This window comes from Solanum dulcamara, chromosome 1 (genome assembly GCF_947179165.1).
Source record: "Solanum dulcamara chromosome 1, daSolDulc1.2, whole genome shotgun sequence".
In the NCBI taxonomy this organism is placed as follows: domain Eukaryota; kingdom Viridiplantae; phylum Streptophyta; class Magnoliopsida; order Solanales; family Solanaceae; genus Solanum; species Solanum dulcamara.
In genome coordinates, this window is record NC_077237.1 from 88741873 (window position 1) to 88767577 (window position 25705).

A 25705-nucleotide genomic window follows, 5' to 3' on the forward strand; every position below is an offset into this window, starting at 1 on the left:
TTATCATAGGTTTAAATTTAAATAATGAGTATGAAAAATAGAAATTACTATTCCCAAATGGGCCCCCAATTGATGCAGATCCAAATTAGTCAGACTTCAATGTTGATACCTTCGAATGGAGCCTTATTCAACGTGAATTCAAATTAGTTGAACTACAATACGGGTATAAGACATTGGGTACAGAACTAAACATAAATAAAATGCTCCCACATTCCATTTTCTCTCTCTCTATAAATTTTAATTATATAGATATATATGTATTTATCTTACAATACAAAAAACAAAGATAAAAGGGGAAAAAGAGAATTTAAAAAAAAATTACTTCTGATATTTTTTTCTCTTGAGGAAATTTATTTGCTTTTTCTCTCTCTCTTTCTCTCTCTACAACACCCACATTCTCTCTCTAAAAAAAAACTGGAAAATTCATCAAAAACCACACCGGTAAATCCGATTCACCTGCTTCATCTTCTTCATCATTCCGATTTTAATCGATTTTTATCCTTAACTTGGCCTCCAATTAGCAATAATCGCTTTAACAAATTCAAAAAAAATAATAATTTCAATTAACAAACGTCGTCGTATTATACACCTTCAGCTTTTTTTTTGAGCCGCCGGAGGTGGGTTGTTGTTCTCCGGTGAAGTAAGTTTCCGGTGAGAGTCCGATTACTCTTTTTTTACCTAACGACGTTGTATAGATTGTGTTTTTATTGGTTTGCTAGATAGTGAGTTGTGTTTTTTTTTTTTGAAATCAATTTATGCTGTAAGCATCGGTTTTTTTGTGGAGTGTTGGTTTGGTTGATGGATTGGAGAGGAATTAGGGTTTTGGGGTTGTAGATTTAGTTTTTTTGGGTTGGTTTAGGGTTAGGAAGATGGTTTTTGGATTGATTTTGTTTGGTCTTCAGTGGGTAGTGACCGATCCATTGTTTTCAGTGTAAGATACTGTGTTTTGTGATTTCATTGACTTGTATGATTTTCTGGATCAGTTTTTTGCTGATATTAAGCAATGGCAAGTGATTGGTGTATTGTACAGAGCTATTTTCTAATATTGTTAAAATAGTTTGTGATGTTCATGAAATGAACTTTAGTTTGTTTGAGTGCATTCTGTTAGCAATTTTACTTCATTGTTGTTGAGAAATGCGCTGGTTATTGATTAGTTTTGAATTTTCCTTGTGCTTCAGAGGTTTTTGGAGGGAAGAGAACTGACATTAATACATTTGAAAGCAATTACCTTTTTGGGAAAATAAGAGCAACTGAAATTTTAATGTGAAGACACAGTATGGCTTTTTATAGGAATTATTCGAATGAAACGGTAACGTTGGATGACAAAAGCCAAGGGGAACAAAGTATGCAGGGAATACATCAGGATGTAGGAAATGAAGAAGTGGAAGGTAGTTTGAGTGAAAATGATGATAATGGTCAGTTACAAGATGAAGTTGGTGTAGAAGTGGAAACAGCTGTGGAGGATCAGGTGCCGCCTGGAAGAGGAGTTAATATGGCTGGGAAATGGGGTTCTGGGTTTTGGAAGGATTGTCAACCTATGGACCCCTCAGGTAGGTCTGGTTCCGGTGAGGAGTCGAAGAGTGGATCAGAGTATAAGAATGAGGAAGAATCTGATGAGGTATCTGATGGTAGGGAAGATCAGTTGGAGTCGGAAGATGAAGGAAGGCAGAAAGAAATGGAAAAGAGTCGCAGTGTTCCCGTCGACGAGATGTTGTCTGATGAATATTATGAACAAGACGGTGATGATCAGAGTGACTCGTTACATTACAAAGCTGCTAACCCTTCAAGTGGGTATAGTTCAAAGCCGCAGTCGAGGCCGGCTGCTGCCAGCAAGTATGCAAGTCGGAAGGCAAAAGCTTCAAAAGATCAGGATGATAACGAGTATGCTGATTACGACGACGACGGCAGTGAAGATGGTAAATTCCTTTCTTTAAAACATATATGATGGAATTTCTATATAGAACATGATGGGAATAGTCATGATTTTCAATTGTTTCCTCTTCTGTGGTGGGACTTGCGGAGCACGCGTACGTGTGGACAATTGATATTTTGTAGGAAGTTACTGTAATGAATTGCTTGTGTGTATGTGGAAAAAGAGGAAAAATAGAGGATTGTAGGAATATAAAGTAGGAGAATAGAATAAAACTAAATAACCACCCATTTAATAGATTACTCTTATCAATCTCTTCTCTTTCTTTCTAGTCGTCAAGAAGTTGTTATTAGAATAAATTAGTGATCGGATTCAGAGTTGACTTTCACCGTAACCTTTTTATTAACTGTTTTCCTACTTCTTGCAGAAGACGATCCTGATGATCCTGACTACGGTAGCACAGGTCGTGGAAGGGGCATTAAGGTTTGCTCTTATGCATGTTGTTGATCATATACTATTCGGCTTGCTTGGCCTTGTTATTGCTTATTGGTACTTCATGATATGTGATGAATGTTGTTGCCTTTTCTATAGTATTTGCCTTCCCAACATTTGACATGCCTTTTAGCATGTCCACTTTTAGAATCTTTGCAGTCGGAAATTTTGGTCCTTATAATTCATGTTGTGTCGCCTATTTTGAAATATAGTACTTGAAAATCCATGTATATAGTATTATAGTCATAATAATGTGTTTGATATATTGATGGGATGAAATTTAATGATAAAATGGCAACGAGTAATACATGGTCTAAATATGGATTTTGTACTCTAAAATGGAGATGGAGGCACTAATGCATTATTTGAGATGGTTTTAGATGAAAATTAAGCTACATGATAGGCAGCAAAAGCAACCCTGTTTCAAAAATGTTTCTTTTGAGCCAAAGGTCTTTCGGATACAACCTTTGTACCCCACAAAGGTAGGGTAAGGTCTATGTACATCCTATCCTCTCTAGAACTCACTTGTGGGATTACACTGGGTATGTTGTTGTTGATAGACAACAATTTTTTTTACTAGTAAGGTCCTTGTCAGTTGCTATGCCAACAAGATTATTGTAGCAATGGTATCGAATACTAACAAATATGTAAGGATTAAGTAGCACTATGCAGGATGATAATTAGAGAGTTAAGAGAAAAGCATTTTAACTCGGCACACCTGATTCTGATGGTTGTTTTCCATGCTGTAATTCCCTAGTTTGGTCTTTTCATATGAAACGACCTCTCTACTTCCCAAAGTAGGCATAAGGTCTGCGTACACACTGCCCTCCTAAGACCCCACTTGTGGGATTACACTAGGTATGTTGTTGTTGTTAGTCTTTTCATATGAAAATTTGTGGAAGCTAAGGTTAATCCTCCTGTTGAATCCGATGTTTATAGACATTAGGGTCTTCTGTGGAGATATTAACTTGAGAATGGACTAAATTAAAAGAAAATGCAATAATAGTAATCTATTAATGTCACCTAGAGGTGCTACGATAAGCTGGTTCTTATGATAGGGTGAGCTTGTATATTATAGCAGGTGTTTTTGACTCTAAAAGAGCAGAAAGCCAGTATCTCATCTTTTATCTTGGTACTTTTTCCAATGATCATTTATGCTTGTATGACCTTAACTGTACTCAAGAAGAGTAAGATCAGAATTGGTGGCTGCCTTAATGTTAAATTTGAACTTTTCTACTTTTTTTAGGCCAACAGAGATAGATAACCCCTTAAAGTTGCACGAACTGTCAATTAAGCACCTTATCTAGCCTGTGGCCAGTTAGACCCTCTGCTATAGTGCATTTTGTGAATACCTATGACTGTCATGGCTTATGGTGCCTAAATTTTTGAGAGCGTGAATCATTTTTCCAAAACTCAAAAAGGTTCTCTTTCTCTCTCCCTTCCATAGCTGACCCTTACCTCCTTTATGAAACACACTCACAAACACCATCAAACTCCACTCATTGCCACAATTGTCCGACCCCTTTCAAACGAGGAGAGGATAAAATGATGAAGATCAGTGTTGGAAACAAGAAATATTCTGGCTTGCTATTTCTCACTGGAAAATATGGAGATTCCGGTGAATCATTTCCGGTAATTGTTCATCAATGGAATCCGTAATGCCATTTTTCCTTCCAGACGTAACACACAAATCACATAAACATAAAAAAGGCTCCATTGCCTGACCCATCAATCACCATAAAAGAGACGATGGACGTAATACATCATGAAAGAACATGTAAAAGTCTTTGGGTCAAGGACTTTATGGTCAAGGAAGGAAGCGAGAGACAGGGATAGAACAAAGAAGCCACATCTAATGATACATGCAATGGAAAAATGCCTGCAGAAAGCAGAAGTTCTAAAGATGCAGGGAGGTTTTTCTTGATTGGGCAGAGAAGAAGAGTGGGGAGGGGAAGTCTCTTTTCCCGATTTAGAAGGAGAAGATTAGGGGAAGATAGGGGATGTGTTTTTCCATTTATTTTTTAAATTACAAACTAATTAATTTTCTTTAAAAAAGAATATATGTGTTATTCATTGATTTGTCTATTTGACACATCATTTGTGATTCTATCTCACGCATTAGGTCTGTTCGATTCGAATGTCCACGAGAAACATATGCCAAGTAGAAGTGTCTACTTGGTCATTGGCAACCCGTAGATGTCTAACTGGCAATTCATGTCAACTTTAATGGGCTATCTATGTATTTGGCCTTTCTTCAAATAACATTTGTGTTTGAGTCATCTAGATTCTAGCACACCTCAACTACTCCACCATGTACCTACTGCATCTCACCAACACAAGCACCAACACAAGTACTGGTGACTCCACCCACCAAGGTTTTTAGTCAGATGGAAACAAATCACCTAGCAGTCTTTTGTCTCTACTAAGAGTTGAATGTGCTATCTCCCATGATTTTCATCTACTTCATTGATTACTAGACCACACCCTTGGATGCTAAATTTTCTAGTTATTATTACTTTCATCCAGCTCGATCACTGAATCCTGCAATCTAATTATTTATATCTGGTGTAAGTTGGTTAGTATCATTTGAGAAGTCAAGATAGCGAGTTGGCTGGTATTTTAGGTAAATTTGGATTGATAATAAATTCTGGTACTTGTTCTTGGAAAAGTACGGAAATGGTAAGTAGGACTTTCCTCCAATTCTTTGCAGAGTAGGGTTATATGTAACAATATTGTCACATATGTGGGCTGTATTGAAACCACCAACAATATTTTTGAAGAATCTTGATGTGACTTATTTCTGTGGTCCTTTGTGGAGTTTTTCTTACTTATTTGATGCTTTATGCAGCTTTTCATTCCTATTGATTTCTATGCCACATTTATATAATTCTCCCTATTCTTGTCCCTTTTCACTAGGCCTTAGAGCAGATTTTAAATTTATGCATTACGTGCCTCTTTTGTGTTCCAAATCATCACCCATAATTGGTCGATTCAAAAGCTCTTTTAGCCAACTGGGTTCCTATATTTGTTCTTAAAGCACTATAAAGTTAGCTCCAGAAAGAACAATTTTAGAACATAACATTTGTATCAGTTTGGACTTCCATGCTCGTCTTACATTAGCTTGGGGTTTCTAGGTTCTTTTATTTAAGAACCAACTTTTTTCACATCTAGGGAACTACTACCACTAATTAAACGTAATCTATCTTGATCTAGGAAAGACCCTAGCTGTGTTCAATTTGTAGGTAATAAGGTTCATGCACAGTTTAGACCTATGGCATGCACACACGAAAATAAATTTTGGAACGGGGTGGAAGTTGAATTATGAAGAAAAATAAAACAGAAAGGAGAAAGTAGATATATGTTCCGCCATGTAACGTAAATTGTCCCATTCTTTAAATCCGAAGTTTGTCGCAACAATGGATTGCTCGACTAGCTCCTTTTGTAAGCTTTACACACCGTTTGTGATCAGTAAAAGAGTTAGTACCATTTTTTAAATGACATCTTGATTCTTGGGTGATATTTTGAGAAAAAAGTTATTAGTATTTGGGTCTCCTTAGGTTATCAAGTAGGATGAACGTTTAATAATACTGGGATTGTACCCATCAATAAAATAATAAAAAATCCTTGGATTGTAATTATAGATTTTTGGTTGGTAAACAAAAAAATAAGTACTTGAAATACTTGCTAATCACTTCAATAAAATCCATACTTTTTAAAATGAATTACCTAGTAACCACTTCCATTTAAGCAAACTCTTGACCATATTCAAAAGCTTTTAGTTCTTTAGATTTTTGATAAGTGTTAATTTTATTAATTACAAGTACCTTAAGGATGTGCTGGAAATTTCAACGATTTTGGTTCTTTGTATGTGGTGGAATGAACTGTATATTGAGGTTTTTGTTCTCTAAGCAACTGATTAAAAAAAATACTAATGTTCTCTAAGCTCAGCTGGTACTGAAACAATCGTTTCTCCTTTTCATTTGTTCAGTTTCCTGTCATTGCAGTGAGTTGGGAGTCGAGTGATGTTGTGATTTTGTTCCCCTTTTCTTTTGGGGTAAATTTGCATCAAACAATTCTAAATATAATTGTATTCGTCAAGTGACCTGGTCATTTGCTTTGATGTCGCAGGACAAGGATGATGACTGGGAGGGTGGAGAGTCTGATGAGGTCAACAGTGATGATGATGAGGTGGGCATCTCTGATGAAGATGAAGAATATTACAGAAAACCTCAAGGCAAGCAAAAGAATAGGGGTGGGCATAGTGTAAAATCTACCAGAGTAGTTAGGTCTCTTGCTACATCTGCTCGACGGAAAAGGGGTAGAACATCATATGAGGAGGAAGAATCATCAGAACATGATTCTGAAAACGAGAGCGATGAGGACTTTGGAAATAAACCTAGAAGAGTTGCAAATCTCCGCCTGAAAAATAGTGTTAGATCTTCTGCTTCTAGTGTATCTGGCAGGAATAGTGAAATCCGAACTTCAAGTCGTCGATCGGTTCGGAAAGTTTCATATGCAGAGAGTGAAGAAAGTGAAGAAATTGACGATAGCAAGCAAAAGAAGGGCCAAAAGGTGTTATCATGGGTTCCATGCATACTATGTTTTTCTGTGTATCTGTTGTCTGAACTTTTTCTGGTCGATGTATTTTATAGCTTGAATCTTAATTTCTTTACCTTCTTACCTTAATTTCTTTATGTGCCATCTATGTCATTGACCGTTTTCACTGGACAATCATGTGCCATTTGCCCTTCATACAAATTGCATGTGCCTGGTGAAATTGCATTTAAAAAAACAAAAGTTCCTGGTGAAATTGCTAGTGCTTTGTGAATCTGGCTTTTAATATGTTTGCTTATCATCTCACATCAGGGAGTCTTTTCATCATTTCATGTCTTTGATATCTTTTCTAGCCCTGATTGATAGTGTGTAACAATTATTTCTTGCAACAGGAAGAACTTGAAGAGGAAGATTGTGACTCAATTGAGAAAGTTTTGTGGCATCAGCCAAAGGGCATGGCTGAAGAAGCTACAAGGAATAACAAATCAGCTGATCCTATGTTGTTGAGTCATTTGTATGACTCTGAACCAGATTGGAATGAGATGGAGTTCTTAATAAAATGGAAAGGCCAGTCTCATTTGCATTGTCAATGGAAGTCATTTGTTGAGCTACAGAATGTATGTCTTTTCAGATCTGCATTGAAGTAACAAATTCATGTTGCTACACTTTCTTATGATTGGCTACATATTCTGTTTTGATAGCTACATATTGAAGTGATTAATTCTAGTTTTATCTTGGCTTTTTCCATGCTTGAGCAGCTTAGTGGGTTTAAGAAGGTCTTGAATTACACCAAAAGGGTCATGGAGGATGTAAAGTATAGGAAGACTGTATCCCGCGAGGAGGTAAGGTTTATACACTATTTCTCAAGAATATTTGAGATATATATTTCTTAGTCCAGTAGGAAGGACTTGACTTGCATGGGCTATTTTAGTTTCTCACGTGTGCTTGTGGTTGTTTAGTGGAAATATTTTAAAGACAATTTAGATAGATTCAGATTTGATTTGTAAATGACTTTTGCATGGTTCACGGCCTTTTAGCTAACATGAAATGAGAAGCTGGCTTGTGAGAACATTTGAGATTTCTGATATATGAGAAAGAGGAGTCACTGATTTACTCATGGAGCCATGTGTTTTGCTGTTCCTTTTTTTGGGTTGGTTTGGGGGGGGGGTTGCATTTTGCTCTTGCAGTTTTAAGCTTCAAATTCTTGTGAAGGAGCTTCTTGCCATTTAACTGTTTTCCTCAACCCCCCCCCCCTCCAAAAAAAAAAGAGGCTTGTGGCCAAATTTTTTTGATTCGTTTTGTTTCTTTATTGCTGTTGACATTTTATAGTTAGCTGCAGGATTTATTTTTCAAATTATTTACAGCCTCCTCTCTTATGACCCCTTTTTTCTGTTGTGCATTAGATCGAGGTAAATGATGTGAGCAAGGAAATGGACTTGGATATCATCAAACTGAACAGTCAGGTTTGTTGTTCTTAGAGACCTCTGTCACCTCATTGCACAGTTCACACAGCTCTTAATGTTCGTTTTGGTTGATACATCCTTAGGTTGAGAGAGTTATTGCAGACAGAATCAGCAAAGATGGTTATGGTAACGTGGTGCCAGAGTATTTAGTTAAGTGGAAAGGGCTATCTTATGCTGAAGCAACTTGGTATGCAGATTGTTTGTGCACTTGTATCATTCTATTTGTTCTTTTGACCCTGCCTGTTGTTTTTACATAGACAATGTTTCTTGTGGTTTACTTGGAGAAGAACGGTTGATTAACTGCGTGCACTTCTGTCTTTTCTCGCCTCTCCCTGCCTTGGATTGTTTGTTATTTGTTTTATCTGCTGAACAAATTATGTTGTATTTTAGCTGTATAAATTGCAATTGAAGCTTGAGTTCTTAGCGGGTCTCCTTCATGTTATCTCAGGGAGAAGGATGTTGATATTGCTTTTGGTCAAGATGCTATCGATGAGTACAAGGTAGCAATGTGGTAGCATACACTTTACGGTCATGTCGTATCACTCTTGGATCCACCTCCTTTTCTGCAGCATTACTGATTAATTCTTTCATTTCCTTAAGTAATGCTGTATGTGTAGATATAATATAATTAATGTATATGATCATATATATTGAGTGTATAGTGTGAAATTAATGAGCGAACATATTTGGATAGTAATTGTTTCTGGAGAAGTGTTTGAGAAACTTGAGCACACAGTAATTGCTTGTTTAATTTTTCTGATCAATGAAATCAGCATGCCACCAATTTTTTTTATATAGAAAAGATCACATAGGAAAGTTTGGTCTTTTCTGATAACATGCACAATGCTTCTATATTCTGATAAGTGACCAGTAAGATTGTCTTTATTAGAGTATCCCATATTGGTCAAGTGAATGGGCCGTTGTCTCCTACTTATGAAGTTTTGGGAAATTCTTACTTCATGAACTAAGCTTTGAGTTGAGTTGGTCTGTCCATTTATTTTCATTGCATCAAAGACATACCCGTTCTTGCTTTTGTGTTTTCCATTGTTGGACCTCCATGCTATGTTATCCATGCTCTGGATATCCAGTCTTGGGGATACGAGAGAGCCAAGGTGATATGTGTGTTAAAGCGTTCCACTTATGTTGTAGTTGTAGTCTTTTTGGATCGGTCTCAAGGTCCATTTTCTTATCACGGTATTTGAGTCAAACCCATCCCTGTTTTTGGTTACCCAGTGTTGGGTCCATGTCATACTTTCCAGCCCATGGGGGCGTGTGGGGGGAGGGGGAAATATTGACTGTGCCTCATTGATTGAGGGAATGGGCCATTGTCTCCTTATGGTTATGGGCAATTCTCACCTGATAGCTGAGCTTTGGGGTTGAGTTTGGCATAAGGTTTATTTCTTTACGTTTTATGGTCAAGAATGTCTTTACTAAATTACTTTTGAATCATTGAATCTTGACCTCCTGAGAACTGATATCGGGATCTTGTTTCCTTGATGTGATCAAGATTGTGGTGTAGGAATAGAATTTCTTTTGCATCCTACCCTGATTGTATGGTACCTTCGACACTAATTTTCTTCCATTGCATTTTCTTATAATTAACTAAAAGTTGTTGCTCATATTCATTTTCCTTTTCAAGACTAGTCAATTAGTGGCTTCTTGTTATATCTGCCCTTTATAATGGTCATTTATTTTCATGGTTACTTTGTTATCTTTTTAAATATATTTGATCTAGTTTGTTTTTGGTCATGGTGAGATCATCTTCTTCTTCAAAGCTTTAAATTGTTATGCAATTTGCAGGCTCGTGAGGCTGCCATTATGGTACAAGGGAAATCAGTGGATTTCCAGCGCAAAAAGAGCAGAGGTTTTACGCTCTTATCTTTTCCATCTAACCTTCTCCTCTTATTCTGTTATTAACATCTGCCATCTCCAATTTCAACTCGTCATTCCATACTTTACATCTCTTTCTATGTTGTCTCTAGTCCCAGATATATTCTTAAAGGCAAATTTGGAACAGGCCTCACCCATCTCATCTGTCTTCTTTACAATATTGTTCATTGTGTTCCTTCTTACTATCTGTTGAATGTTGATGGCATTGTCAATTTAAAACTGATACCTTATTAGGTAGTTTGAGGAAGCTTGAAGAGCAGCCTGAATGGTTAAAGGGTGGGAAACTTCGAGATTATCAGCTTGAAGGCTTAAATTTTCTGGTTAACAGGTAATGCAGTTGGCTCTGCATTATGGTTAAATATGTTTTCTTTCCACTAGTTTTTGCCTCCTGATATGTCTTCTCACAGCACAGTTGGAGGAATGATACTAATGTTATATTAGCTGATGAAATGGGCCTCGGCAAAACTGTTCAGTCAGTTTCAATGCTCGGTTTTCTACAGGTGCTGACTTCTCTTTCTTTTCTGCTCTGCAAAGTATTGCTATTTCATTTTTGGTAAATGGTATTGTTTTATTGTCCCTGCAGAATGCTCAGCAAATTCATGGACCATTTCTGGTTGTTGTCCCATTATCAACTCTCTCCAATTGGGCAAAAGAATTTAGGAAATGGTTGCCTGATATGAATGTTATTGTCTATGTCGGAGCACGTGCTAGTCGTGAGGTAAGTCTGGATTATACAGTGTTGTTCACTGTTCATACTGTATTTCGTTTGATTTGATAATTATCTAGTTAGTCAGTTGTTAACTTTAATGCCTCTAGGGAAATGATATCTGTATTCTTTTTCCAGGAATGTTGTATGATGATATTCAAGCACAATTGTGTGTGATTTTACTACTAGTGACTTCATCGTTATTTTACTTGTCTGTACATTCTTAACTTTCTTGATATGCTGTCTGCATGTTGCGGCCTTATTTTGTTGGGTGTGATGTTTATACCTACTACAGAGGGGTATTTATTCTTTTTCGATGTAATTTACTTTTCTGTACATTCTTTTTTCTTTGAAGCAAACACTGGCTTTGGCGCTTCATGAGCTTTAGCACCCACTCCCCCCCCCTCCCCCACGATCCAAGCCAAACCATTTGAGAACACTGTGCTCATGAATATTGGTTGGTTTAGACCTGAATTAATTTAAAAATGTGTTAATTTCATTTTTTTTTTGAAACGCCAATAATACCCGACTGACTGAATATACTGCTATTTATATTTCTCATTTAGAAAATTGACTCTCTTTGTACAAGATGCAGATGTAGAAACCTAAAACTACTGGGTCCAGTTCCACTCATTAATTTTTGTATATGTATTCTGAACATGGTCATTTGTTGAATGTATGGCATATTTGATCACTGTTGGGTTTGTTGCTAAGAATCATAGTTGATACACATGGCTTTATGAATTATTGTTTTGGTCAGTTCTTATAATGTTTCCCTTGGGATGCTGCTATGCTTTAGTTTTTTAAAATTTAGGTTGAAAAAACAAGTTCATTGCTAGACCAGAATTCTTGTTGTTCTACTCTGAAGCAAAATACTAAATCTAGTTGAATGGGGAAGAAAGCAGGTGAGTCAACCAAATTGCTTCAGATGTTACTTGAGGATTGCATTTCTTATAAAAGATTTTTGAGGGAAGTGTTCGAATGATTCGTAATATAATCATTGAGTTGCTGTCCTTGAATTATCATCTGAGGCCGGTGGTTGAGTATATTTTGCATAACCTTTATTAGCTGCGAATTGCTCCATGTCTCTCTCCAAAAACTATTGTCGGATATCTTGACTGTACTCATTTATAAACAGATAGTGCTCTTGACTTTTTCTCATCTCTTTATATGCTGCAATGTGGGAGAAGGTGCTCTTGACTTCTTCTCATCTTTTTATATGCTGCAATGTGGGAGAATCTTCTTTCTTATTTGGTTCTCCTGACCATGCTTCTAATACTTAATTACTTCTTAATTAAGTTGAATAGATATGATTTTCTGCTGTTGCTTGTCTAGTTCTTTCTTTACATGTTATTTTATTTGCATGTGATCTCTGCAGGTCTGTCAACAATATGAATTCTACAATGATAATAAAGTTGGCAGGACTATCAAATTTGATGCGCTGCTTACCACTTATGAGGTACTTTTGAAGGACAAGGCAGTGCTTTCAAAGATAAGGTGGAACTACCTTATGGTTGATGAAGCGCACAGGTTAAAGAACAGTGAGGCTTCTCTTTATACAACACTTTTGGTATGATGACTTCTCCTGCTGAATTTTTTTCAAGCATGTATGTCTCTGGCATTACTGAGCACTCATATATTGGCTCTCTTTTTCTTTTTTGGGTTTACTTTGTATCTTTAGGAGTTCAACACGAAAAACAAGTTGCTTATTACTGGTACTCCATTGCAGAACAGCGTTGAAGAACTATGGTAGGAGTTTTCTCTTCTTTTATTGTATTTCTATATTTGATTTTACTTTGATGTCCTACTTATTAATTCAGTGTGTGTTGTATATAACTTTGTTTATGAGCAGTATCTTCTTGTTAATCTGTTTGGAATGGTAATAGAAAGTCTTAGCAGATATAACAAGCTATGGAACATGTTTTTTGTAATTCTAGGCATAAGTAGGACCATCTTTAATGCCGTGATTGAGCTTTGCAAGGCTGGAACAGAGAGGGGCTTAGGAAAAAAATTCTGAAAACTTGGAACACCATAACTCAGGCCATTTGGTGGGCTATCTGGCTCGAAAGAAAAAATATAATCTTTGATGGGGAAAAGAGTACCATGCACAGCCTTAAACAGAGATGTCTTTGTTTGGTAGCTTTTTGGTGCAATCTGGTTATTGTACATGATGTATATGGAATGTTAGACACAATAGAGGGATTGCACAATCTGTAATTATGCCTATTGCACTGGCTTAGTGCACAAATTTATAAAAGCTTTACAACAACAACAACATACCCAGTGAAATTCCACAAGTGGGGTGTGGGGAGAGTATGATGTATGCAGACCTTACCACTAACTCATGGAGATAGAGAGGTTGTTTTCGAAAGACCTTCGGCTCAAAAGTCACAGTCCCAAGTAACGGAGAAAAAACAATATATATAGCATAAAGGCACAAAAAACGAATAACAAGAATAATAACGATAGCAAAGTAATGTGATAATCAAAGGCAATAACAAGAACAATAACGATAGCGATGCAAATTTTACAGAACAAGAACAATAGCAAGAACAATAATGATAGCAAAGTAATGTGATAAAGTGATAATCAAAGGCAGTAACAACGCAACTATAAAGGCGCACCTAGACCTACGACCACCCTAAACCGGCACACGGCCAGACACCATTCTACCCCTATTAGCCTTCTACCATAATCCACAACCTCCACTCCTTTGTATCTAAGGTCATGTCTTCGGTGATATGGAGTAGCACCATATCTTGTCTAATCATCTCTTTTCAATACTTTTTCGGTCTACCCTACCCCTCCGCATGACCCCCAAATCCAACTGCTTGCACCTCCTAACTGGGGCGTCGACACCCCTCCTCTGCACATGTCCAAACCATCTCAGTCTCGCTTCTCTCATCTTGTCTGCCACAGATGCCACTCCCACCTTCTTCCGAATAACCTCATTCCTGATCTTATCACTCCTAGTGTGTCCAAACATCCATCTCAGCATCCTCATTTCCACCACATGTAGCTTCTGAACATGAGAGTTCTTTACTGGCCAACACTCCACTCATATAACAATGCTGGTCTAACCACCGCTTTGTAGAACTTACCTTTAAGTTTAAGTGGTACTTTCTTATCACGCAGGACTCTAGAGACAAGCCTCCATTTCATCTACGCTGCCCCAATGCGGTGCGTGGCATCATCATCGATGTCCCCACTACTCTGGATGATGGATCCAAGATATTTAAAGCCTTTTGTCTTGGGGATAGGTTGAGTGGCAAGCCTCACTTCCATGCCCTCTTCCTCCATCGCAACACTAAATTTGCATTCCAAGTATTCTGTTTTGGTCCTGCCCAATCTGAACCCTTTGGACTCCAGTGTTTGTCTCCAAACCTCTAGCCTATCGTTAACTCTATCTCGAGTCTCATCAATCAAAACTATGTCATCTGCAAATAGCATACACCATGGAACCCCCTCCTGAATAGACCTTGTCAGCTCATCATCACCAAGGCAAAAAGGAAAGGACTCAACTCATCATCACCAAGGCAAAAAGGAAAGGACTCAGCACAGATCCCTGATGTAGTTCCATCTCAACAAGAAAATACTCTGAGTCACCTTCCGTTGTCCTAACCCGAGTCTTGGCTCCAGCATACATGTCCTTTATCGCCCTAATATAGACCATCAGGACACCTTTAGCCTCCCCTCCAGACACCTCTAGAGAACATCCCTTGGAACTTTGTCATAAGCCTTTTCAAGGTCAATGAACACCATATAGAGATCCCTTTTTCTTTCTCTAAATTTCTCCACCAATCTCCGCATAAGATGAATTGCTTTAGTAGTCGACCGCCCCGGCATGAATTCGAACTGGTTCTCTGAGATTGACCTCCTCTCCTCACCCTCGTCTCCACCACTCTCTCCCAAATCTTCATAGTGTGGCTTCGCAATTTGATACCCCTGTAATTATTATAGTTTTGGATATCACCCTTGTTCTTGTACAATGGAACCATAGTACTCCACCTCCATTCATCGGGCATCTTAGCAGTCTACAAAATAACATTAAACAACTTAGTCAACCATTCCAAACCTGCCTTGTCAGTGCTCTTTCAAAAGTCAACTGGAATCTCATCGGGCCCGGTCGGTCTCCCCCTCCTCATCCTGCTAATGGCACGTCTAACTCCTCAACCCTAAAACATCTGCAGTACCCAAAGTCCCGAAGACTATGAGAGTATGCCAAATCACCCAATATAATGTCTCTGTCTCCTTTTTCATTTAAGAGTTTGTGGAAGTAAGCTTGCCACCTTTGCTTGATAGAGGTCATTTTAAAAGCTTTAATTACTCATAAAAACAAGTTACAATTGTAAAGTAATGTCTGTCTTTTCTTGCGACTGAGATTATGTCTAGAGGTTCTTGATCCTGCAAGAGTTCATTTTCCCCTGAATAGGATAGCATTTGGTTACTACCTATTAAATAAGAAAGGATCACATTTGGTCATCTGTATCTTTATAAATGTCCAATACTGTTGCTTTTTGATTGTTATTATTATTCTTTGATCTTTTAGCAATAAGCAGAAAGTAAGAGTTAGAAAGAATGTGCCTAGCTTATAGAAGAATGTTGGATCATCATGTGACTTGGAAAGAATGGTCTGGAAGAGACCAGGTTGAGATGCGAGTTTATGTATTATGTAGATTCTTTCAGGAAATATGCTTCTAATACTCATTGACCCAGCAGAACTTAGATGCTGTCCCTTGAACTGATCATGACTTGCAGTCTACCACCTATTGACATTAGCATTTAGATACAGCTCTTTATTTTTTTTTAGATAACTAACAAATCCTCGTGGGCGAGTGGCGCACAATTCAAAAGTCGGTGGGTAGTGGACCCGGCCTCTACCCTTCTCCACTTAAATACCAGGCTTTTGTATGCAACATGGTTTGAATCCATGACGTGCGTCTGCCCACATCTCGTGCTACGCTCTTACCATTATAGCAACCACAGTTCTTCATCTTTTAAGCATAGTACATCGTCGAAATCAGGGCATCGACTAAAAAATTTCACTTCGGCGGCAATGAAAAAAGAGAGAAGAGAATGCAGTCCTTGTAACTTCCTAAGAATGATCATGGTATTGTCTCTATGCAATGGATGTGTTTGACATCATAGATGGAGTTGCTCATCAGAGTTTCTCAAGTTTCATTCTCGAAGAATGTTAAACTGTTTCTGCTTCGAGTATCTCCAATTTCATTCTCTCAAATTCTTTAGCGCCTAGCTGTCTCACTAGCTGCAGGGTGTATTTGTATGCTCCTTCTATTAATTAAGACGCTTTTTATAAGCATTTCTGGGGCAAAACCTTTTGTTTTTGACTTCTTGTTTTAAAATTGAATTGTATTCTCCTCCTGTCTGGAGTAGCTACTCAATCTACTACTTTTTTCGCTTATCCAGTAACCTCCAACCAGTCCCTTTCCTTTTCTTTTGGTACAATACTGTGTGCAATCTTCTTCTTTGTTGGCTTGCTTTAAAATTGAATAATTAATTGTACTCTCCTTCTATCAAGAATAACCTCCAATTAGTCTCTTTTTGTTTATTTCAGTATAGAACTGCTTCAATTCTTTTCTTGTATATCTTTATCAACTGTAACACAGAGAGCATCTTATTCCTGCCTGTTCATTTTAGCCCCTGCATACTGGTTGAAATCTAATCTTCATTGTTTACCTAAAAAAAAGAAGAAAGAAGCGATCCCTGTCCTTTTATAAAAACTTTTGTGAGGTCATATATGCCTTCAGTTGGTTAATATGTCTATTTGTTCATGACCTTGGCAGGGCCTTACTCCACTTCCTTGATCCTGATAAGTTCAAGAGCAAGGACGATTTTGTTCAGAATTATAAGAATCTTAGTTCGTTTAATGAAATAGAGGTATCTTTAGAAATGTTATTATCCTGGTTGTCTTTGTCTTTCTCTCCGGATGCTATTTTGTTATAGTCTGGTGACCTTTGCATGGACGTACTTTTTAAGGGAATATTATGTTGTATTGTAGCTTGCGAATCTTCACAAGGAATTGAGGCCTCACATTCTCAGGAGGGTCATAAAAGATGTGGAGAAGTCACTTCCTCCAAAGATTGAACGAATTCTTAGGGTTGAGATGTCACCGCTACAGAAACAGTATTGCCCATTGACTTAATGTATACTTACCTTTAAATTGTTAGCAGCACCTAGTTTTCTTAATTCAATCATTTTCCATGTTATATTTGGTAGGTATTACAAATGGATCTTGGAAAGGAATTTTCAAGACTTGAATAAAGGTGTTCGTGGGAATCAGGTTGTCAAAGGACCCTTAATCTTCTATTCCTTCATATGGATACCATCATTTCCCTTGCTGTATTTTCTTAATTTGTCTTTAAAGATTTTGACTACTTACTTTGCCTGCCATCGTTTAAAATGATCAGCATAGTTTTACTTGCATAATGTGTAGATAAGAGGAAAGATTTATTTTTCGGGTACTGGTTGATGTGGTGTCCAAACTCCAAATCTGTTTTCATTCCTTTTGTAAGGTAGAATAAATAATAGCATTACAACGTGGATTTAATTTAATATTCCCAAACTAGAGATCTTGATTTTTGATTTGAATGAGCAGCAGTATGGGATTTCTCCATAAACATGAATTTTCATGACCAAGTATGACAGAAATAGGAAAAGAGGTTACAAGATCCCCATTGCGTTCTACTTATACGTTCCTATAGCATCTTTTGTGACCTATGCATGATTGCATACTAAAATAATTGTCTACGGTACAGATTATTTTCTTGATATGCAACATAAAGAACTACTCCTTATTTTGCTTATGTTGGCCTTGTGAACTTTGTAGGTTTCACTTTTAAATATTGTGGTGGAGTTGAAGAAATGTTGCAATCACCCCTTTTTATTTGAAAGTGCGGACCATGGTTATGGTGGGGATGCAAATTATTTTGGCAGCACAAAAGTGGAAAGAATTATACTTAGCAGTGGTAAGCTTGTTATACTTGACAAGCTGCTGGACAGATTGCATGAGACGAAGCATCGAGTGTTGATATTTTCTCAGGTTCGTAACTCCTTTTCCCTATGAGAAATGGTTTAAAATATATACAGCGAGCATTTATGTTACTATCCTTAGTCACAAGAACTGTTATAGAAGGCTTGTTTTGAGGCTCACCCTTAGTCATGATGATGTTCACCTGTGCTTTCAACTATCTTAGTAAGTTCTGTCAATCATCTTCTGATTGCAGATGGTTAGGATGCTGGATATACTGGCAGAATATTTGTCTATCAAAGGATTCCAATATCAGCGGCTTGATGGTAGTACTAAGTCTGAGTTACGCCAGCAGGCTATGGACCACTTTAATGCACCTGGTAGTGAAGACTTCTGTTTTCTTCTGTCGACGCGAGCTGGTGGATTGGGTATAAATCTTGCAACAGCAGACACTGTTATTATTTTTGATTCTGATTGGAATCCCCAAAATGACTTGCAGGTTAGGACGAACTTGTTGTTTACATATGTTGTGTAAAGGTTTACGATTAGCCAAATCAAAAGATGGATTTTGTGAAAAAAATTGTTTTATCTAGCATGCTCCTTTATGCTGTATCATCTTTGTTTGTCCTAATCAGGCAATGAGTAGAGCTCATAGGATAGGACAGCAAGAAGTTGTCAACATCTACAGATTTGTTACAAGTAAAAGTGTGGAGGAAGATATCTTGGAACGTGCTAAGAAGAAGATGGTAAGACAAGATATGGATGCCTTCAATGTTCGAATGCCATTGTTTTTTAATGTGACATAGTATGTTATTGAGATATCAAATGTGTCATAGTATGTGGTTGAGAAATCAAGTGTGGCAATTTTGTATATTGGTGTCATGATGGTTTTATCGGTCATGTTTTTCTTGCAGGTTCTTGACCATCTGGTGATTCAGAAACTGAATGCAGAGGGTAAATTAGAGAAGAAAGAAACCAAGAAAGGAAGTCTCTTTGATAAGGTATGGAAGAGCAGTGGTAGTCTCACAAATATCTGATAGATAAAGTGCTAAGTTTTGTATGTTCTGTTACTGACTGAACTCAAATGACACGATGAAAATAAAATTCTATACTGTTAGAAGTTAGAACATCTCTACCTTTATGAGGTAGTGGTAAGGTCTGCGTACACTTTACCCTCCCCAGACCCCATTAGTGAGATTTTACTGGGTATGTTGTTGTTGTTGTATAAGTTAGAACATATTTGATCTTTTAGATAGTTTATATATTACTGTTTGCCTGCTATGATTGTAGAATGAGCTCTCTGCAATCTTGAGGTTTGGGGCTGAGGAATTATTTAAGGAAGAAAAAAATGATGAAGAGAGCAAGAAGAGGCTTCTCAGTATGGATATTGATGAAATTCTTGAGCGGGCTGAAAAGGTTGAAGAGAAAGGAGCTGAGGCAGAGGAAGGAAAGGAGTTGCTGAGTGCTTTTAAGGCAAGTTGCAATTTTCCTTCTTGCAGATATTTTTGCTGTTCTTTTTTTCTTTTTGAAACTGGTGAAGTTGTATTCCTCAAACATTAAGGACATGCTGGAAACCTTCAAAATATTGTGTATCAAATCATAGCCCAAAATAGTAATTACAAAGATCCTAAAAGATCTACTAACCGATCAGCTTCCTCTACACATTCTTCTTTACACCAAAAATAGAAGGCTATAATAATACAATTCCATTTGATTTTCTAAATGGAAGTAAAACTATCTTCAGAACATCTATTGTTTTTTTCTCTCCTCACTATGTACCATATACAGTGTGGAACTAAATTCTGCCACTTCTTTTGACTCTTGCTTCCCCCTCTCCTGATCCAGCAGCTCAAGAGACCTGCTGTATGCTCTGGCATTGTCCATTTGGTTTCTGTGAGACTGAGAAATAGTGCCCAAATCTCTGCCGTTACTTTTCAGTGTAAGAACAAATGACGGGTTTGTTTCCACAGCCTCATTACAAGGGAAACACCTGGATACTATCTGAAATCCTCTCCTTTTGCTGTTTGTTTTTCTTTCTGATTCTCCTCTTTTGATTTCTCCGACTTAGTGGCTCATCTTTTCCATTTGCTTTTCCGCTCTTTTTCTCATCTCTTCTTCCCACTAAGTTTTATTTCTCTCAGATTGGAGGTCAGACATGCTCGAGACTTAATTTTTTTCCCCCTTTTCCCTCTTTGTTCCCTGTATAACCCGTGTTTTGCAATTTCTCTGTGCAGGTTGCCAATTTCTGTGGTGCTGAAGATGATGCAACTTTTTGGAGTCGATGGATAAAGCCAGAAGCTATTGCACAAGCTGAAGTATTTAATACTACTTTAGTAGGGCTATACTTTCTGTAATGGTTTCTATACTGATGAATTTTTTATTTTATGATATTTTCTTTGATAGGACTCTTTGGCTCCTCGAGCTGCTCGAAATAAAAAGAGTTACGCAGAAGCTAGCCCTCTGGTGGAAACTAATAAAAGAAAGAAGGGTGTTGATGCTCAGGAAAGGTTCCCTAAGCGTCGCAAGGGAGATTTTAGCTGCACACTTCCGGCAATTGATGGTGCTTCCGCTCAAGTGAGAGGATGGTCTTATGGGAACTTGTCAAAAAGAGACGCCACACGTTTTTCTCGTGAGGTAGGGCTAGTTAATTATGTACTTGAGTTTATTTTGGCTCTCTTGTTCTACTTGTAAAATGTATTTGTTGGAATGGACAGTTCCTTTGTTCCTTCAGTTGTGTGATTTTATTTTCTTTCCGTCCATTCGTGGTAACATCTTGTCTTGGATCATTATTTTTGATTGTGTAGATATCAAAATCATATTAATCTGTTAACTTCCCACTAATTTTAGGTCAAGAAGTTTGGGAATGATAGTCAAATTGACTTAATATCATCAGAGGTTGGTGGGGCAGTTGAAGCGGCGCCAACTGAAGCTCAAGTTGAGCTTTTTGACTCATTAATAGATGGCTGTAGAGAAGCAGTTAAAGGTGAAGTTGTTGACCCAAAGGTCTGTATATTGGTTCATAATGTACTTTTGAAGATTGGGCGATGACACACTTGAGCTGACATTTCGTGTGTTTTCACCTTCAGGGACCTCTCTTAGATTTTTTTGGTGTTCCTGTGAAGGCCGATGATCTATTGGGCCGTGTTGAGGAACTTCAACTCCTAGCAAAGCGCATTTCTCGGTATGAGGATCCCGTCTCACAGTTCCGTGCTTTGGCTTATCTAAAGCCTGCTACTTGGTCTAAAGGTTGTGGCTGGAACCAGAGTAAGTTGATACCCCTTTTTTATTTCAACACTTGTTCTTTCCATTTTCCTTCCCCTTTCTATCTTGGAAAATTCTCTGTGGTTTGTCTTGACTCCTTTATTTGGTAGAGGATGACGCCAGACTGCTACTCGGAATTCATTATCATGGATTTGGCAACTGGGAAAAGATACGGTTAGATGAAAAACTTGGCCTCATGAAGAAGATTGCTCCAGTGGAACTACAACATCATGAGACTTTCTTGCCACGAGCTCCGCAGTTGAAGGAGAGAGCTTCTCAACTTCTGCAAATGGTATAGAATACTCACTCCTGAGTCTCTACATTCATTAAAATTGCATGTTAGTTCCATCTTTCTATTATTATGTCATCATTCTCCTTTCTCCTTTTTGGTTTTCGTGCACTCATCTGCATTCAATTGCTGCTGAGAGCATTGTGTAGTTTGCTAGTGAGACAGATCAGACAAAAATATATTTTGCTACCTAGAAGCAGCACTTTCTTATTTAATTGAAAAAGACATGATGACAAAAAGGACATGAAGATAAGTTATCAAATTACAATCTTAGAACTGAGATTGTCCTTTCATTTCTGGAAGGTGTGTCTATGTGCTACAAGGAAGTGTTGATGCATGATTTAGCAGACTTTGATGTGTCTAAGGGACTAATACATTTGTCTGTAAACCCATAGCATCTTAAAATTTCAGTCCTTGTGTTCTTTTACTGGAAGTAATAATGTATGTGGGGTTTTGCTCCGTGTCAGTGAATGTTTGGTAATAAATTTGCTGTGTTCAAGATGATATTGAAGAATTTCAACTCAGATTAGAGAGTTGTATTATTTAGACTGTTAATTTGAATATGCTTCTAGGAGTAAATAAGTGAAGTCACTTGATCAAACGTACAAGGGTTCCCTCCCCTCTCCCTATTTCATGGGTTAAGCGGAGTAATGGATAATCAGTAATAACTTCAGTAAAAGAATTACCCTTGGATTTTGTATTTTGCTTGTTAGGTCACCAAAGCTTTTTTATTTTTTTTTATTTTTTTAAGGGTGAAGTATTTTATTGGTGTGAACCAGCAAAGCTGGAGAATGCTCTAAAAAGTTACTTTACTGAGAACAGAAAGAACCAAGAAAATCTATCGAGGCAGAAGGCTCTAAAACATAATTACTTTACTGAGAACAAAAAGAACCAAGAAAATCTATCATGGCAGAAGGCTCTAAAGCATAAACCATGGCCATGTCACACTAATAAGTATGCAAAAGAACAAATTTTCTGCTCAAGATTAAGAGCCTGGTTTGATTGGCTTATGTTAGGTGCTTTTAAGCAGTTTTATAGTGTTTGGGTAAAATAAAAAAAATGCTTATAAGCATTTGTTTTTAAGTCAAAATAACAATAATTAGCCAAAAGTCATTAGTCAAAAGCCAATCCATACAGGCTTTTTACCTGAAAAGTGGAAAGGCAAGAGGATCTACATGGTTATGTTCATTGTGTAGTGTTTCCAAGTCCTCCACATTAGCTTAATTGGTCCATTCAGAGTTTAGTGTTTGGTTTACATGCTAAAATTCAAATTCAAAAAAAATGTTTGGTCGTACGTTCTTTACCTCCCCAATTTATCCTTTTTTTTGGATAACCGAGAAAATTTCCCAAGAGTCGGTGGTGCACAGTTTGAAAGTCGGTGGATAATGGGCCTGCTCATCTGCCCTTCTTCACTTAAATACCAATCTTTTGTTTGTGGCAGAATATAAACCCGTGATGTGCACATGAACCACACCTGACACTTTGTGCTCTTATTACTTAGACCAAAGCCCCCGTTCACCTCCTCTAGTTGTACTAAACAACACAAAGGCGAAGGATGAATTCTTTTCTTGTTCACAAAAAAGATTGACCTTCCCCATTTTCGCTTCCCCTTCTCTTGCCCTCAAGAAGGAAAATAGCGATGCCATATCAGTATGTTCTGGTCTCATTGTGTGGGGTGTCATTGACATAAATAGTGAACTCCATCTGTGTGGTGCTCATGCTGCTGCTTTATATCAGTCATGGCATGATCTCTATCTTTACAATGTCAACTGTTTCAATATCTTGGACTTGTTCAACCATAGGTCTTCAGTTTGCTTCCTTCTGACTTTTGATACCTGCTTTCCCAGCAAGTGCACTGAATGCATACAGTTGTTTCTTTTTGAAATTCGAATTCCTTTGTGTTTGTGGTTATATTTTCTTCCTCTTAGTTTGCAGATGTTCTTCCAGCTGTAGGATGTGGAAGTTCGCTAATCTTTTTTGCTGTGTGTTGATTCTAAGAACTTTAGCTTTTCAGTTACCTGTAAAACTTACCCACGTTAGTCTTGCTACCAGGAAGTTGCAGCTGTTGGTGGGAAGAACACTAGTTTAAAAGTGGGCCGTAAGTCTTCCAACAAGCAGAAGGAAAGCCTTCCCAGCACCACAGCACCTCTTGGAAAGGGTAAACAAAGTAAATTAAGCTCATCCGGAAATGCTAAAATGGGTAGAGGCAGAGCTGCAAAAGGTCAAAAAAAGGTTGAACCGTTGGTTAAAGAGGAAGGTGAAATGTCAGACAATGAGGAAGTTTATGAGCAGTTTAAAGAGGTGAAATGGATGGAATGGTGTGAAGATGTGATGGTATATGAGGAAAAGACGCTTAAGCGTCTTCAAAGATTGCAGACTACTAGTGCTGATCTCCCAAAGGACAAGGTTAATTTACTAAATTCAGTTCTCTGTCTCTCCCTTATTTCTATCTCTCTTTTCAGTGGGTCTGAATCTTTTTATCGTACCAGGTGTTGGCCAAAATACGGAACTACTTGCAGCTTCTTGGTCGCAGGATTGATCAAATAGTTTTCGAATATGAAAAGGAATCCCATAAGCAAGAAAGTAAGCCTCTCATGTTACCATTATTTGGCTTCAGCTAATAGTTTTATAATTACTGCCCCTCCTTGAGACCCTCTCTACCTGAATTGGAGTGTGTGGGTGCATTAGTGTTCCTTTCTCTTAGTTATGAAGCAACATATGAATGTGGAAATGGAGCTATTCTCTCTCTCTTAATTTCTCCCCTCCTAAATGCATTCAGTTAACAGGCTCATTTAAAATCTTGCTACAGGGATGACAGTCCGTTTATGGAATTATGTCTCAACATTTTCAAATTTGTCTGGCGAGAAGCTTCGTCAGATTTATTCTAAACTTAAACAGGAGCAACATGTAGAAGGAAGGGTAGGACCATCGCAATTTAATGGTTCTGCACCTGCGCATCCAACGCCAGGGTTTATACCCCGAGGTTTTGATGCGGCCAAATTTGAAGCATGGAAACGAAGGAAAAGAGCTGAAGCTGATGTTCATTCGCAAGTTCAGCCCCAACATCAAAGAACTTTGACCAATGGTACGCGCCTTCCTGAACCGAACTTATCATCAGGGATTCTTGGCGCAGCTCCTTTAGATAGCAAACAGTCGGTTAATGGTAGGCCTTACAGAACACATCAGTCTGGCATGCCCCAGAGACCAGGTTTCTCATCCGGTCCCAGATAGCTCTTCTACTGGACATAAACTGCCATGGTACCCCTGCAGGGAAGCCATTCAATTTTGTCTCAGTGGCTTTTGCTGCTTCGGTCTATATTCTTTACCTGGAATTGCGTTGGTCCATGGGAATACAAATTTTTGCCAATTCCTTGGCCACCATCTGCTATTCTGAAGCAACTGTAAACCAGAGGACTGCATCATTTAGAAGCCAGAACCAGTGAACTCAGAGGCCCTTTCCTAGATCCAGGAGATGAAGATTTGGATATATTGAAAAATTCTAGGGCACAAATATCTTCCCGTTATAGATAAAATCCCGGTCTTTTTTGTTTTGACGTATATAGTGGATAGTGAAAGAGCATTTCCCTAGGTCATATGTGACAGTATGTCACAGTCTGTATGTATTATGCTTTTTGCGAAGTGTACATTATCAAATTTTGCTTATTCAATAACTCAACATTATTCTTTACACCACTGACTCCACTTGACTAGTTCTCTTTTCTCTGTTGATTAGTTTTCTGCATTTACTGGTTTCTTCATGTACTATGCCGATGTCTTTACTGTGTTGAGGGTCTTTGTTTATCTTGTTACTTATTCAGGTAACATTAACATTACTGTACCTTCCCTTACTTTGCTATTGATTCTTTTTTTAAGTATGAAGTCAGCAGAATTGATCCTCAGTATTGTGCTGATGAAGTCGCGAACAACTATCAACGATAATCAGGTAATTAGATGACATCAGTGTTGTTTTTTGAAGTGTGTAAATTTCAATTGCTGTATTTACATATTATAGCTTTATGAAGGGTACACCGTTCAGTTTGTTACAACTTAGAAGGGATGGTCTTGAAATAAGGTCCATGTTGCTTAGGCTCTCCAAAATGTTGTCACACATGTGTCGAATTCTCTCGTCTCTTGAAAAAGGAGTCCAAGCAAGATTTAAGGTAACAGAGCTAGTCTTGAGAGTTGTGGCAAA

The 25705-nt window shown here is 37.8% G+C and overlaps 1 protein-coding gene across 3 annotated transcripts; it reads left to right on the forward strand.

The window, feature by feature from the left end:
- Positions 1 to 329: 329 nt before the first annotated feature.
- On the forward strand, positions 330 to 25201 carry LOC129884133 (protein CHROMATIN REMODELING 5). Of its 3 annotated transcripts, none has more exons than XM_055958483.1 (31): positions 330 to 651; positions 1179 to 1916; positions 2298 to 2353; positions 6491 to 6934; positions 7309 to 7533; positions 7675 to 7758; positions 8320 to 8379; positions 8463 to 8566; positions 8828 to 8879; positions 10180 to 10243; positions 10504 to 10597; positions 10682 to 10769; positions 10853 to 10987; positions 12354 to 12545; positions 12657 to 12724; positions 16780 to 16873; positions 16995 to 17119; positions 17213 to 17276; positions 17823 to 18035; positions 18220 to 18462; positions 18599 to 18709; positions 18878 to 18964; positions 19254 to 19436; positions 20198 to 20278; positions 20367 to 20597; positions 20811 to 20966; positions 21050 to 21227; positions 21335 to 21516; positions 23566 to 23919; positions 24003 to 24096; positions 24323 to 25201. In XM_055958483.1, exons 2-31 carry the CDS (start codon positions 1277 to 1279, stop codon positions 24742 to 24744), a joined length of 5124 nt encoding a protein of 1707 aa, XP_055814458.1. In that variant the 5' UTR covers positions 330 to 651; positions 1179 to 1276; the 3' UTR covers positions 24745 to 25201. The 3 variants fall into 3 exon arrangements, with proteins under 3 accessions (XP_055814458.1, XP_055814465.1, XP_055814460.1); XM_055958490.1 differs by having other exon boundaries at positions 330 to 640; XM_055958485.1 differs by having other exon boundaries at positions 330 to 441.
- The last annotated feature ends 504 nt before the right edge of the window (positions 25202 to 25705 follow it).

Coding starts and splice junctions, on each gene's coding strand:
- LOC129884133 (XM_055958483.1), top strand. CDS start 1,277: ATGGCTTTTTATAGGAATTATTCGAATGAAACGGTAACGTTGGATGAC. Junction 7,534..7,674: donor CATTTGTTGAGCTACAGAAT/GTATGTCTTTTC, acceptor ATGCTTGAGCAG/CTTAGTGGGTTTAAGAAGGT. Junction 8,880..10,179: donor ATGCTATCGATGAGTACAAG/GTAGCAATGTGG, acceptor TGCAATTTGCAG/GCTCGTGAGGCTGCCATTAT.